Genomic DNA, 15,860 nt, shown 5'->3' with positions numbered 1-15,860 from the left:
AAAATATCCCCTCAGCTAATTTTTAAATTGCATATTTTTTTCCTTTTCACAATAATGCAAAATATCCCTCTAAGTTTTAAATGTATATTCCCCCACCCATAAAATCTAAATTCTAAAATGGTTCTGTTTTAAATTGTATATTTTTGTCTTCTTTCCTGAAAGTGGCCCGAAAACCATAAATCAACATTAGTCCAAGGGGATCCCTTAAATTTAAATATTTAGATTCCTTCTGCCCAAAAATCTAAAACGGCCCCTAAATTTTAAAGGGAATTCGGTAATTTAAACGACAGTTTGTTTCCCCCCTCACAAAAATCTAAAAGGGTTCTGTAATTATTAAAATTGCCTACTTTTATCCCTCCTACACTCCAGAATAAATTCTAAAATCTAAAAAGGGCCCTGTAGGTTTCCACCCCGAAAAAATCAAAGTTTAAACTTGTCACAGAAAAATTAAAATAAGATTCTCCCTTTGAGTTTTTTTCCCTTGTCCACAGAAATCTAAAATCTAACTTTTTATATACATTTTTGGGTTTCCATTTTGACAACAGGGACCCTTTTGGGGATTATACTCCCGTTATTCTAGGATTTTCCGGTATTACTGATGTGGCTTAACTTATATCAAATTCTAATTTCTAGTGGTTTTCCTTACATGTAATCTCATTCGTCCTTATTTTGCAGGTCCTGATTTCTGGGGTCTTTTAAACCCAGAGTGGAGCCTTTGCACTAAAGGTCGGCGCCAGTCTCCGGTTGACGTTGAGCCGAAAATATTACTGTTTGACCCCTATCTACGGCCTCTTTCGATCAGCGATCACAGGGTAAGTTTTACTTCTTAATTAACAGAAAAATAATTTGTTAATGTTAATTAACATTAACAAAACAGTCTTATTTATTCTAGCTCTGTTTTGAAGTTAGTCAGTTTGAACACAAAAAAACATTTATTGTAGAAGGTGTCTCTGTAAGTCCACCTTTATAGCACAGAATTCCAGTAAGTCTTTCTTTAGTCCCCTTTTCCAATTACAGCCTCAGACTGGCCAAAGGACGTGTTTTCTTCAAGTATAAAGCCTCCCCAGGCAGTCATGTATTATGAACAAAAGGAGTTTCAAAGAAAAGACATCGCCTAAAATAAGGCGTAGTGTCATACGAACGGTCAATATAAAAACACACGCTAAGCGAAACAGGCCAGTTTATCGAACCTGCATTTACTCTGTACCTTTGCCATCAGGTTTACCAGCGCAATTGTCCACTGTCGGAAGTGGTAGCCAATTCCAATATCGGGGATTCCTCTGCCTTTCCCACCAATATATGCTGAACGTTCCGAAGAGCAATAAGCTTCCAAAGCAATACAAAAAACCCCGAGTCGTGGAGGTCATGACATAAGGTTTAATATCTTTCCGGAGCACGAAGCTGCGGTGGGAGTTTAAGGTTGGGGGGAGAAGAAGATGGGAATCGCCGACGGTCCTTGTTGAAACTTTCGCTCGGCTGTGTACACTCGCGACTCCCCGAATATTTGGACGATGTTAAATATTTTTTTTCGGAATAACAAAAAACAGAAACACTGAGGCGGAGAGTTTTGGGTGACTTATATTGGTGAATGTCCGTGTTTAGTATAAACACACGAGCATCTCTGTTTCGGTACGTATTTCCATGTAAAGTAAGACATCGGCGCAGTTTCTATGGAAACGATGTCGTCCAGCAGGTAGAACGCAGCTGGTTTGTGAAATCCTCTCGCACCTGAAAAAATAATAAAATAACGGCTCTCGACTACAAAAGGCAAAACGAGTTTGTGATCTTGATGAAGCAAAGGATAACAGTTCTTGAAACGTAAGTTTTTTACGAGATAATAAATTTCAGCTAGATTACCCCACGATAGTTGTACATTCACCAGGGGCTGAGGAAGAAGACCCACTCCCCTGTCGAATGAATTTCAATTTAAAAGCTATGGCGAATTACATGCTTAAAGCTTTTAACTTTAGGAACTTAAAGTGCCAGCCTTCAAGTCTAAGATGACGCCCATTACGGTCGAGGTGTCGATTAACTGTTTGTTTCGCTCGAAGGGTGCCGAGATAATTGACGGACTCTGTTTTCCCCCCTTAGCGTTTCTCTTCCCCCGCCTTCCTTGTCCAGTGATGGTCCTCCCTAACGGAAATAAGGACCAATGTTAGTAGTGATTTACTCGATGCGATCGCGCATTTAATCGGCCACACAAACGGGCCAACACTTGTAGGAACAAAATAAGGCGGTTTAGTAAGTGGACGAGAGAGATAAGAAATGTTCTGCCGCTATTATCAGACAAGTGTAAAGGATATTGATACAGGTGAAGGTGCTTTATGTGAAATGGACCTTCTGCATCGTCAGAAATACTTCTGTTCGTTTTACGACTACTCGCTGAAGGCCCTTCCGAATGATGCTTCTTCTGGGATTATTGCGTCGATTTCATCTCGTTCTCGATTCTTCATATTCGTTATGTCTTCTCTTTCTCTCTCTCTCTCTTTTTTTTTTCTTAATTTCTTTTATCTTTCCTTTCCCTGTTCCTTCCCCCTCCCCCTTCCCTCTTTCTTTCTCTTTCGCTTTACTCTCTTTTTTCTTCCCTTTTTTCCTTTTCTTTTTCTCTTTTTTCCTTTTCTTTTTCCATCTTTCTTCCCTTCTCTTTCTCAATTTCTTTCCTTGGTTTTTCTTTCTTCATTTCATTTTTCTCCTCTCTCGCTTTCTTCCCCTCTTTGTCTTTTTTCATTTCTGTTTTCTCTTCTTTCCTCTTCATTTCTTTCCATTTTCTCTCTTCTTTCCTTCGCCTCCCCTCTTTCTTTCTCTTGTGCCTTACTCACTTTTCCTTTTTCTCCTTTTCCTTTTCTTTTTCCATCCACCTTTTTCTCCCTTCTCCTATTTCTCAATTTCTTTATTTCACTTCCCAATCCCTTCTCTTTCTGTCTTTCTTTCTTTCTATTTTCCTTTTATCACTTTCTTCATTTCTTTTATATCTTTTCCCCTTCCTTCTATTTTTGTCTTCATTTCTGTTTTTTCATTCCTCCCACCTATCTTTCCTCTCCTCTTCACTCTTTTTTCTTTCTTTAATTTCTTTTCACCACCTGTTTCCCCATTCTCACTAGTTCTCTCTCTCTCTCTCTCTCTCTTTCTCCCCCTTCCTTATCTATTTCTCTCTCTCTCTCTCTCTCTCTCTCTCTCTCTCTCTCTCTCTCTCTCTCTCTCTCTCTCTCTCTCTCTCTCTCTCTTCCCCCCTTTGTTTCTCCATTCTTACTGTTCCTCTCTTTATTTTTACTCTCTCTGTCTCTCTCTTCCATTATTACACTGAATACATCAACTGGTAGCATTGCATAGTTCCATTTAAGATCAACCACCCTTCGCTACAATGACTGTTATCCAGTTTCCAGGAAATCCCTTACTCCGTGAGCATTTTTCCATTGGCAGTTTTAATTGCTGATGTCTTTATCTGTCGTAGAATATACATAGCATATTCTACTACGCATCATTTGTTTCCTGACGATGCCGTTGAAATGTGAAGCGTTAGTGATTGTAGCATGAATGGTGCGAGAGCACGAAAATAAACCAAAATCCGACATAGAAACTGAAGAAAACCCTAACTTCACGGTCCTAAATGTGAACAATGAACATTTACGACTTGCAAATGCAAACAAAGGAACATAACTAGAGGGAAACCACTTGAATACAATTTAACAGAACACACGTGAAAAAAATTTACGGAGAAAAGTTTTAAAAAAAATTCTTTTCAAAGCTCACAAAGAGTAATTTATTCCCAGAACACACTGCATTCGTTAGGTATTTCACAATGCCAGAGTTTTCATTCGTGGATCAAACATTTCAAAAGATGTCCAGCTCGTTATCTCAGCCGAGAAAAAAAAAGAAAAAGAAACACCGTGGAAGCAATCAAGAGTCGCCTGCTCTGGAGGAAACAGAACAGAGACAAACCCTTGCACGGAATGAGCTAATTACTGTATCCCTACATAAAACTATCGCGTTGTGATAGTTTTATGTGGGGATGCAGTAGATAGCGAGTTTAAGTTGCGGACACTTGTGAAGATAATGTGTCGGCATACTTATGGAAATCGGAGAGCGACAAGCTTCCGCTGCAGAGTCGGTGTCCACCGGTTGCGTCTCTCCACCTTAATTCTCTCCTCATTACGCAAACAAACCGACATCAAAGGACACGAAAAGATGCTCCGTAAACACAACTGAGCATCTTTTTTTTAGTTTTATACATCACAGAGTGCCTTTCGTTGTGGATGCTCCGCTTACGGCACTCCACTTTCAAGTCTCCTGACAACTCCCTACCCTTTCTTCAGAAGAAGCACTCCTCTTAATATAAACATCCTCAGAAATGAATGTGGAGAAATCTAAAAATGCTTTTCTTCACCCTAGGCAGCAGCCGATGCTTTCTTTTCTCGTAGAATTTTATAAACGGATATTTCGTACCTCAACGGAATTCAAAATATTGAAAATTATTTTTTTGGGATAAAGTATAGCCGTAGTCGCAGTTCAAGTGTTCGATATGGCCACATTCATTTTCAAATATTACGTCTAATCGAAACAAAATTACTTACAGACTCGATAAAATGCAATCCAATCTACCATCCATCTAGATTTCTTTATTTATAAGCGCCATCTACGTAAATTTTGCATTTCATGGATTGTTGCATGATGTGCATTGTTGCATGATTGTTGCATGATTGTTGCATGGCTTATATCACCCTAAGAAATTTATATTCGTTACGAGAAATTATTTTCATAATTACCCTGTATAATGAATGTATTTTGACATATTTATTTCTTAACTTTTTGTACACTAGTGTATTTATATAATTTAGGTTGTTATTACTGATATTTTTCTTTCATATTTTCTGTCCCATCAAAGTCGGCTCTTTTCTAACTGTCCCGATTAGTAGAAGTTTCGTCGTGATTATTGCGCAGAAAGATCACATCAAAGGATGCGAGAAAGATACTTCTCCATCATACAGTTTGTGTACGAAAATCCTGTTGCTTTTCAACATTTCAGCTCTTTTTAAGATGATCGTGCTTCACTTTGAAGTTTCCACCACTTCACATTCTTCGTCTTGTGTTATTGCATTCCAAACTATTCTTTCCCCGCCTTCTGATTCTTAGCAACGATGTCTCTTGAGAAATATATACACCTGTTGCAGTTTCTCTTGAAAAAAAAAAGATGCCATTTCTCTTAATTTTATTTCTATTGTCTAATTTTATACAGCTTAAACATACATCATATTATATGAATTACACAATTTAAAGTACAATGGTTATGACATCTCTTTGACCTTCTCAACTGCAAGACAGTAAACAACTTTGAATAAAATACCATTTTTACCTAGATTAGTGGGAATACCTCAAACATATGTGAATATAAAAGTAGTTAATTTATTTACATTAATATCTCAAGACTTCTAGATAGGTAAGAACATATAACGTACTTTTTATTAAAACCAGACTGTTGAATAATTCAAAACATGGTAATTCTCCGCTAATTACGTGGCGAATAATTAAAAAAAAATCCTTGAACTCAGCACAATGTTAAAGCGTGAAAATTAAGTGAAGTCAAGAACCAGATTTAGGCATAAACCAAAACAATCCATGGATTGCAGCTCAGCTATCCGAGGGGGTTCTGACTGTTTCTTTATGCGAGGACAAAACTCTAGTTACACATTTTGAGACCTCTTCATATGCATTGGCTTAGAGTCTCATCATGTCTAAATCCAGCCCTGGTGTGCGGAAAAATAGGGTCGTGGTATACCAGTACAGCACTGCATACTTAAAAGCTAAAATATTTCAAGTGGAAGCTTTTTACTTTACAATAAAAATCTTTTTTTAAGAATTCTATGACAAACCTACCTTGAAATTATTAGCGCCTGCATTTTTCAGTTTGAAAAATGGAATTAAAATTTCATAAGGCAAATAGTGTACTACAGCAGAGTCGCGGTTACTGGATGGGATAGGGTCTATACTTGAATACAATGGACGCAGGATCGTCCCCATTAAGCAGAACGTTTACTCCTTGCTAATAAGAAAATGTGTAGCTATTTTCATGCACACCCTTAGATTCTGTACCTCAGTTCTTGCCTGTATGTAAGCAGAACATGTAACTATGTTTAGCAGATGACGGAAGTTGCATCACGACAGCTATTGTAGATCTGAGATGTATCCAAGAACAATCATCCCCACATCGAATAAGACGAGACTGTGGTCTCTAACGACGGATTTATATGGAAATCGGGGGAGAATTGCGAAAACAGATTGAATATCTGGTTCTTTCATTACGCCCTTCGTACAAACAGATGGGACATTCCCAGACATTGTTAAAACTCCTAAAACTCTGTGCATTAAGTTGTCTCGTGTTCCCCATTTGTCAGGGATTAAATATACCTTTCAGTATTTTTGCATTAACATAACCCTGATTACGCGTATTCTGATGAATCTTCAACTATAAGAAGATCTCTGACATCGCCTCGTGTTGCCAAACACGGCTGGTTGTGATGCACGAAAAAGAAATTTCAGTTACTATGGCAACGGGACTACGCATATTTACTATTTTGTGTAATTGCCGGTTGTTTATAAACTCAAATGGGGCCAAGAGCGAATAGACCGTATTATACTAATCCGAAATTAAGGTAATTAAGTCGTTAAAAGATAGAAATAAGGGAAACTTATACACAGAGAATTACAAAAGAAAGTTAAGAATCCAACTTAAAGGCAGATAGATTTTGCTTTGAAATGCTCGGTTGGTATCTCAAAACAAGCATCCATGTAGAAATTGGGTTTAGTGTTGTTGTTGTTATAGGGTTTTAGGCGCATCGATAAATTTCGTGTGTTCTGTGGTCGATTTGCTGTTTTCTGGACGAAAAATCCGAGTCTCCGGGAGAAAAAAACCACGCTATCCTCGCCTGAGACCGACTAACTCAGCCACTTTGTGAAAAAGGCCCATAAAAATTCCTCGTATCATTGACGGGATTCGAACTCAGATCTTTTTCACTTCACCCAGTGTGGGAAGGACGGTGATCCTACCAACTGTGCTCCCCACGAGAGCAAATTGGGTCTAAATTTGGATCACTATTATACTAGTGTTCAAAAGCTAAGGTACCAACACAAAAACGTAAACGAATCAAAAACTTTTTATTAGATTAAGACAATACGGTAGAGCACTAGCTAGAGCTTGGCAATTTTATAGAACAAGCTGTGAAACAAGTCGCATTGCTATGAACTCTCTATAATGCCTCTCAATTAGGGTCAGATAAATTATCATTCGTGGAATTGACACGAGGACGGCTTTGGAACTAGTTACGTTGGTTTCTTAAGTTTCCAATGTTACTAGTCACATTCAGCCTTCTAGCCATTTCGGCTGGACTTTGACTTGTCCCCAATCTCTCTATTGCTCTCTACCTCATAGAATCATCGAACGAGGTCATTGTGATATTTTCACAGTGATGGCTATCTTGAAATCCATAGCGCGACGCGAAATACGGAGGTCCTGAAAAGAGTCTGGTTTTATCTAGTTACTCGATTTATATGTTTTAATAACAGATTTATTTCACAAATTTCGAATATTTTGTTCTATCTTTATTTGTATTTAATAATGTATTCGCGTTTCTATGTTTGTTGCTGAGCACCATTGCAATAAGGAGTTGGTTACACCTTGGAAGTAATTCAAGGTCTTTTTTCAATGAGTTCCACCTCGATCCTTTGAGTTTTCTTCCTCTATTCCTTTCTACAACGAATGATTTCCTCTGTAATACCACATTAAATTATATTCTTATGTTTCTGGCATGCAGAAACATAAGTACATGCTCCTTCGTTGAAAGATTGGAGCTTCTATCACTAAAAAAGATAGTCCGGTGTCACTACTCAGAGATAAAACAGCAAGGCTCACAGTCTAGATACAGCGAATTTCTTACCCTTTTACTACTACATAATTTGCCTCCGTGACTGGGCAATGGACTCGAGTTCTGGTAACCGAATGACTGTACTGTACTGTCGCGGTCCTCCGTGACAGTACAGTAGTTTCACCACTTGTCACTCATTTGGAGAGGTCTGCATTTCAGCCCCGTCGGAAACTGGAGAAATTTCTAAAGTCCTCTTCAATCGAGGTTTTAGTTAACCAATCTCAGGCGCAGAGTAAGTAGAGTTAATCCCCGTGAGCTATTTCAGGTTTTTCAGCCCGCACAACATGCAAACGGCCCACTCCTACAGACACAATACACACATACAAATATGAGTCGCCCGGGAACTGTTAAAATAATAATAACAACAACAGAATGGAGTCGTGATGCTTCTTCGGGGACGAAAGAAACGTTGATAGACATTTGTTTTCGAGCCCTTGCTTTTCTTCTGAATCTCGGGGTTCAGTCTGAGCCAGTAAGTGAATACAGAGGCAGCAAAAAGACACTGAAGATGTGGTAAAGAATCATGCCACGAAACATATGTTTTGTGTATATTTCTTAAGAAATAAAGTACAAATTTGTTCTAATACAAGAAGTACTCATTTTCTTTAAGACCATAGATATTATACCTGCGTAACACCGCTAAAGGATCATATTATATAAGAAAAAGGCAAACTGATACACACTAACGGCGGTCTTAAACTGCTATAAACTTCTACTTGCGAAATATAGTGATAAGAGGCCAACTAACGGTCGAACAACAAGTGAGTTAGTTGGTATTCCTGACCTTCCTTGGCATCTGTCGCCCAGATACCAAGAAAGGTTAAGAAACAAGAGTTCACATATCGCCCTTGCGGTAGCACAGTGAGTATAAGCAGCGTCCTCCTCACACAGGGGGTGAAAAGGCCCAGGTTCCAATCCCGTCGATGATCTGCGGAATTTTTATGGGCTGTTTTTCACATCGTGACTGAGTTAGTCGTTCTTAGGCAAAGACCGCATGGGTTTTTATCCCGGAAACTCGGATTGTTCAGCAACACACGAAGTTTACAGAAATAAGATACATGGTGCGATATGGTCTAAGTCGTTGATGCGCCTAAAAACCAACAATTCACATATCAGCCACTATAAAAAATAAAAATAATAAAAAAGCCACAAGAAGACGATCATAAAACGAATAAGGGATCTCTAGAAGGATTAGCACCTCCATTTGTATTTTTTTTCAAGTTCTTAAGCATTCTTCTGTCTTGTCTCCTCATTTATTAATGGTTCCCTCTTGTTATTTATCTAACAACCTTACTGCCTTGCAGTAGTATCTCTCTGTCTAATGACTGGAGACACAGAAAGGATTAATGGCTGGACAAGCAGAAAATAGCAATATACCTTACGATATTTTCAAGGAAGCGTCCTAAATATCTTTCTGAGTACTGTGCTGTTTCCATCACTGTATTCACCATCACGAAGGAAAAAAATGCGGGTTATATGCAAAGAACTTCACACAATGCGTGCATCTTCAATATCCCATAAATTACATTTATTCCGTCTGGCAATTTCTTCGAGATTACGTTGCTAGTTGAAACCAAAATCCTCGCTGAAAACCAAGAGTGCTTTTGTATATTAGCTGCACATTCATAGTGTGCTTAAGAAATGGGTGTTTATGTGGTCGCTTCTTCCCATCCACTATGCCGATTGTGGATAGGCTCGGAGTGGGACTGACATTACGAAGAAAACTTATTTGCATGCACTATCTGCGGGGTTGTATTCCGTCAGCATAAATGACATCCGGGAGGGCCCTCATCGCAAAACTTTAGCGAGAAATGACAAAACGTGTCCAGCCTTATATGTTCATTGTGTAACACAAGCACGCTTTTCAGAGACAAATTCTTGTGGTGATTGAAGGGAGAAATCTAATCACGATTACGACCTCTTCTGAAAGGCAGATCAACGTTCGCTGAGACAATTGCAACAATAAAGTTAATCAAGAGGCATTTTCTAGGGGAACACGTACCATTAACTCTACAAAAGCCCGCGTCTTTATGCAGCAATGAAAGACACCGGTGACCGGATATTGATCCATTCTCGACTTGAAAATCCCAGACTGTTTTTCGGCTACGCAGATATTTCTCAGTTGTGACAACCCAATTTTCAAACTTGTAACTTTATCAGACTGCAGATTTAACGTGATGATGGCCCTGGCAGTGTCCTCTCTCTCCTCATTTCGGTCTACTTAATAGAGCAGTTCGAAGATTTACATCCCAAGTTATAAGTGGAATGGCTGTTTCCTGTTTAAATTCGTAGGACTAAGCATCGAACTAAATGCGACTTGGTCGATTTAAAATCAGCCGTTTTTCTTTCGGTTGATTTATGTAGAATAATTTCGGTTTACTAAGACTATCAAAATACGCAAGGGCATTATTGAAAATATTGTGTTTTATTCACAGAAAATCTAAAAAAAAGATTATGTAAAGTGAAGTATAACTTCACACAATTATTGATACAATCGACTGCAGACGAAGGTTTTATTGTTGGAAGTTAACAATTGTTTTAATATTCTTCTGCTGTTTCTTTAATTGTTCGAAATATTTTTTTTTACGTTTGGTTCAGTTTATTTATGGCTGCCAGAAGACTCTGTAAATATTAAAAGATTTATTAATACGTTTATTGTAGATGTAACAGACATGTAAGATAAAAGTTAAAGAATTTTACAGAAAATAAACAAAAAAGTGATAATGTATAACACCGCTAGAAATACGCCGATTTCTGAAAACCTATCGAAAGTGAAAAGATAATTTAAGCATTCAGTAGCCAACTTAGAAGCGATAACTATTTCTGCAAAGAAATAAATGACCCTTAAGATAGAAAACCCATAACTCACTGAACAATGGTGGAACGCAGTGTCGCACAAGCCAGACGTAAACATTTAGTTCAAAGAAGTGAACTCACTTCTAAAAAGAAATTAATATTAAAACTTACTAGGGAGATCAAAGAATTAAAATCTTAAAATACTGAAATTTAGTGGTAAACATATTTATCAGTTGCTGTTGTAAATTTAACTGTACGGTTTGTTTCATTGATGTTACTTTGTGACATGTCCCTTCCTGTGATATTTTGAACTATTCTTTTGTTAATATTTATTTTATTTTATTTTTATTTTTTGTGATATGCAGTACAACTAAGCTATGAGGTGTCTGCTTTACTGGATGAGAAACCTAAGATTTCCGCAGAGAGAAATATGTTCAATCCTTGTCCAAGACCCACTTAACTCAGCCACAAAAGGAAGGATGGAAAAAAATAAAATACATAAATTCCTCTTGTCTTTACGGGATTTGAACCTATGCCTCTTTGCACATAATGTGGAAGGATGTTGTCGTATCCACTGAATAAACTTTTAACCCATAAAAATTCCATAGCTTGCTGAGTATTACTGTAAGAACAGCATTCCTCTGCGACCAACAGGTCTCCGTGATTTTTAAGTTATAATCTCGTATTGTCTTTAATACCCCAAATGGAGGTCACTCGTATGACCTGATTCCACAAGTATTGAACGGACGGAACATGCCGGGAGATTATATTCATATGCATCGGTTCACACCTCTCGTACTTTACATGCTCTAATTGGACGACTTATGTTTGGTTGACCTGCCGGAGTCAATACGTGGTGGTTATAGGAGTTAATTAATATCGGAATCTCGATATAGGCAGTTACACCGATAAATACGCAAATATGAGCCGGCGAGCAACCCTATAGTAATAATAATATGTACAGCTAGATGCTTTCGCTCTCTCTGAAATGCATTCCTTAACGAGATACTAAATTTTTCTCACTCAAAAGGCATTTTTAAATTACTGCAGGTAAAATCTTCTTTTCTCAGCCGATTCTGTCGGCTTTGACAAGCAGGACTTTGTGAAAATATGGTCTGTCGTCAAACAACAATTAACTACACGCAGATCTTCTCAATGTATCAGTGATGCTGTTTGTGCCGGTTGCTAGGCAACACATCGTCACTGGTCGTAACAAAGTTTTTTTTTTTTTAGTTTTTAACTCGATAGCAAAAAAAATGCCACTAGCTGATTGTGAGGGGTTAGTCGAGGAGGGAAGGGGAGTTTAAAATATGTTGCGCACCTAAAAATCCCAACAAAAAAATCTTTACATTGGTGGTCACCAAGAGAGCTCCCATTTGTATCCGTTCCTGTTAATTTTCTAAGAAATAAAAATGCATTTCTTTACTTGTTTTACAGATCCCTAAACTAATGGAATTTGTTATTTTTCATTCTTCTTGTCGCGTTATAGCTGGCAGTAGTAACAAGCGATGTTGACTTTCTCTAACGATACACGGGCGTTCTTGTACGGCTTGTTAGAATAGGCAAACAGCGTAAAATAAATGCTGTTTGGTACATTACTCATTAGTGCTGTGGAAGAAAATTGGTCCGTGACATCAACATCCGCACATTACATGCAAATATGCATTGTTACATTTCATCCCTCTTTAATTCCTAAAAAAATGCAAAGCCTATAACATATTTATCGAATTCAAAATGTTTACTTCATCCTTATTGATACGGGACTTAAAATATTTCGATGAAAAACCTCATTGAAACATGCCAAGCTCGCTAATGAGTTGAAATTTGCTTAAAAAATACATATTATAATTGGCTACTGATGCTAGTAAATTTTCCAGTAGCTTTGATGCTTAAATCAATTTACTACAGTTTCCAACTAGTGAATTAGGATACGAAGAAGACCAGCTGGACTTTGTGGCACTGAAGTTAACTTGCGTCCCACAAAGTTATAGCTTGCTTTTGAGCGACCATTGAAAAGAGATGTGTTATTTTGTTATAGAACCAAAAAAACAACTGAAATTTGGGTACAAGAGGACTCAGAAAGAATAAAATTTCGACATTGCGTCTATTGATATGCAATATGTAATAGAAATGTCTGCCGAAGAAGTCGACAAAGACGGTGTAGATGTCTGAAATAAGGAAATACAGGTAGGTAGAATTGAAATTCCAATTCCAATTGGGTTTTTCAAAAGATAGCTATGAATGTGTTATGGAAACTTTTAGCATGCTTTGTACAAACAAATCTTCAGACTAAAGATTTTTTTTAACCCCCTAGCAAAAAAAAAAAAAAACAATGGTCACTGGCGAGGAATAATCTACTTGGTGGGAAGGGATTAAAACATGTTGTTGTAGAGTTTTAGGAGCATCAGCAAGTAAGGCCATATTGCTCTGTGCGTACTGTCTGTGAAATTGCGTGTGTTCTGCGGTCGATTTTCTGTTTGCTGGATGACAAACGAAAGTTTCCGGGAGAAAAACCACGCTATCCTCTCCTGAGACCAACTAACTCAGCCACATTATGAAAAAGACCATAAAAATTCGTAGTGTTATTCGCAGGACTCGAACACGGGTGTTTACCACCCCAGTGTGGGGGAGGGCGGCGATTCTATCAACTGTGCTACAACGAGGGCGATTCAAAACATCTTGTAAAACGAAAAATCTACTCCCACAAAAAATAGTTATGTCAACGAATATCGGCAAGAACAGCAGGAAGAGCAGCTGTTTTCTAAAACCTGTGAAAAGCCAGGGTTTGGATCCCACTTCCACGGGAGGAACTTTTATGGGATTTTTTTTACATTGTGGATGAGTTAGCCGGTCTTCGGTGATGGCTACATAATATTCTCCCAGGATTTTTCATCCTGCAAAACATATAAACCAACTAGAGAATACAGGCAATCTTAAACGCAATATAGTGATGCTTCGAAGTCTTAGGCGCTTCAGTGCCGATTCCAAAATAAAATAAATGACCAACTAATCAGTTTTCCTTATCTAATTACCATTAAATTTTGGCTTACAAAATGGCTGAGACTGCCCAGTGTTTTAAATAGTTCTGTAAACTGTACGATTTCTTTTCAGTACTTCAAAGTCTGCCGACTATGTGTACAGCAGTATAATTATTTCTTTGCGGTGGTGATTTATTAAGAAAAGCAATTTACTTTTGATACTTTCCTATTGAGAATACACACTCTCATATATGTGGTGTCTACCGATCACAAAATGCCTACCCAGCCAGGCTTTCTGTAATTTAACTTTATTTTGTAAACAACAAACGAATGTAAAGGGAATATCTGAAGAAACTGAGGTCCAATTAGATCATGGGAAGACATACAGCAGTTCTGTCTCTGGAGAAAAATTGGGCAACCGATTGCAAAGAGTCAAACAAGGATGTCAATTTTTAATTCCGTTCTTTTGCCTTAAAAGCAAAATCCTTTGAAATGAAAATGAGACGAAACGCCTAGAAAAATATGAGAAATTTTAACTTTAGAACCGGAAATCCACCCAGAAATGAAATAAATTGGTCCAGAGAGTAACACGAAGGTCATATCTATATTTTAAGCTCTCTTTTACTATTGTAAGTTGTAAGAAAATATTGTAAATCAAAATGAAAAATGAAATCAAGTATTCATATATAAATATCAAACTGTCTAAAACTATCTTTCCAAGAAGTAAAAATAAAAAAGATTATTATTATAATTATTATTATGAGTTAATTATCACAATGTACATGGGTTGTACAAAAAAGCGAATTATTTTTAATTGAAAAAAGTTAAAGAAGTAAAGAATAAATTTGTAATAATTCCTTTTAAATTTAGAAGAGAAAATCATTTCTTTTTATGAAGATATATATTTATTACTGCTTTTATCTTTTCACAGGTAAATATCGTATATATAAATTATACCAATGAGCTAAACCATTATGACCACATATCTAATATGATGTTGGTCCTCCATGTGCAGCCAAAGCGGCTCATACCCGGCGAGGCATGGACGCTACAAGATTTCTAAATGTGTCTTGTGGTATCTGGTACCAACACGTAACCAGCAGATCCTTTAATCCCTGTAAAGTCTGTGGTTGAGACGCTGCAGATCGGAGTTGCCGTTCCAACACAAACCACAAATGCTAGATGGGATTGATGTCTGGAGAATTTTGAGGCTAGGGCAATACCTGGAATTCTCCCTCGTGTTCGGCGAGCTAGTCTCGAACAACCTGGGCGGTGTGGCATGGCGTATTATCCCGCTGAAAGACGGCACCGCCAGAGGGGAAGACCATTGCCATGAAAGGGTGTACCTGGTCAGCAATGATGTTTAGGTAGACATGTATAGTATCGTATGTAGGACGGCACCTGAACAAAGGTCAACTCCGCCTTTGTACACTGTGATGATTACAGAGCACTGTAAATGGCCAGAAATGTGTGTGTGTTGTGTTGTTTAGTTGTTTCTGGCCGTTTTATCATCAGGCAGGCGATCAACTGGAAAGCCTGCCCAGTGTCCGTCTACACCACGGGAAGGTAGGCCACAACTAAGCATGTACCATGGCCAGCCTCAACAGTCACGGCACTGAATGTCCAAAGGGAATTTGGAATCATTCAAAAGAACCTTCGTGCCAGCAAGCCGGCAACAACAGCGCGCGCGCACACACACACACACACACACACACACACACACACACACACACACACACACACACACACACACACACACACACACACACACACACACACACACACACACACACACACACAATCATTTCCAGGAGACAGGACAGCAGAAAACGAAAAAATGAAGAAGAAAAAGAATGAAATGTCTTTATCCATGTCTCTGTCCATGTCTGTATTCAGTGCTGCCCAAGGTAGTCCACACAATGTACAATGTACAGGGAAAAGGTGTACAGTCAAACAGCAGTAGTAATGTCATCCAAAACCGAGATCTACAAGTCAGGAACAAGTTCTAGATATAAATCTGTTCTGTTAATCTGGAGTGGTATCAGAAGTCATTGGTTGGTGGTATCACTGAGCAGGGGAAGGATTTAGTTGTAGAGAGTCTTGATAAAGGATGAGCCAGAAAAGTGCAGCATCTGTTAAAACCATTGCGTGTTCTTGAAAACCAAAACAA

The 15,860-nt window shown here is 38.1% G+C and overlaps 1 protein-coding gene across 1 annotated transcript in view; it reads left to right on the top strand.

Annotated features, from left to right (window-relative positions):
- The window catches only part of LOC150082127 (carbonic anhydrase-related protein 10-like), a 187,667-nt gene that overhangs the window by 93,360 nt on the left and 78,447 nt on the right, over nt 1–15,860 (top strand). Inside the window, exon 3 of the mRNA XM_090379997.1 lies at nt 676–812. Coding sequence (XP_090236123.1) covers nt 676–812 — 137 coding nt within the window. The remainder of the gene's footprint in view (nt 1–675; nt 813–15,860) is intronic.

The sequence above is a fragment of the Mastigoproctus giganteus genome, chromosome 8, assembly GCF_048544385.1.
Source record: "Mastigoproctus giganteus isolate SK-2022 chromosome 8, ASM4854438v1, whole genome shotgun sequence".
Taxonomy (NCBI): domain Eukaryota; kingdom Metazoa; phylum Arthropoda; class Arachnida; order Uropygi; family Thelyphonidae; genus Mastigoproctus; species Mastigoproctus giganteus.
This window is presented reverse-complemented; position numbering and strand designations above follow the sequence as displayed.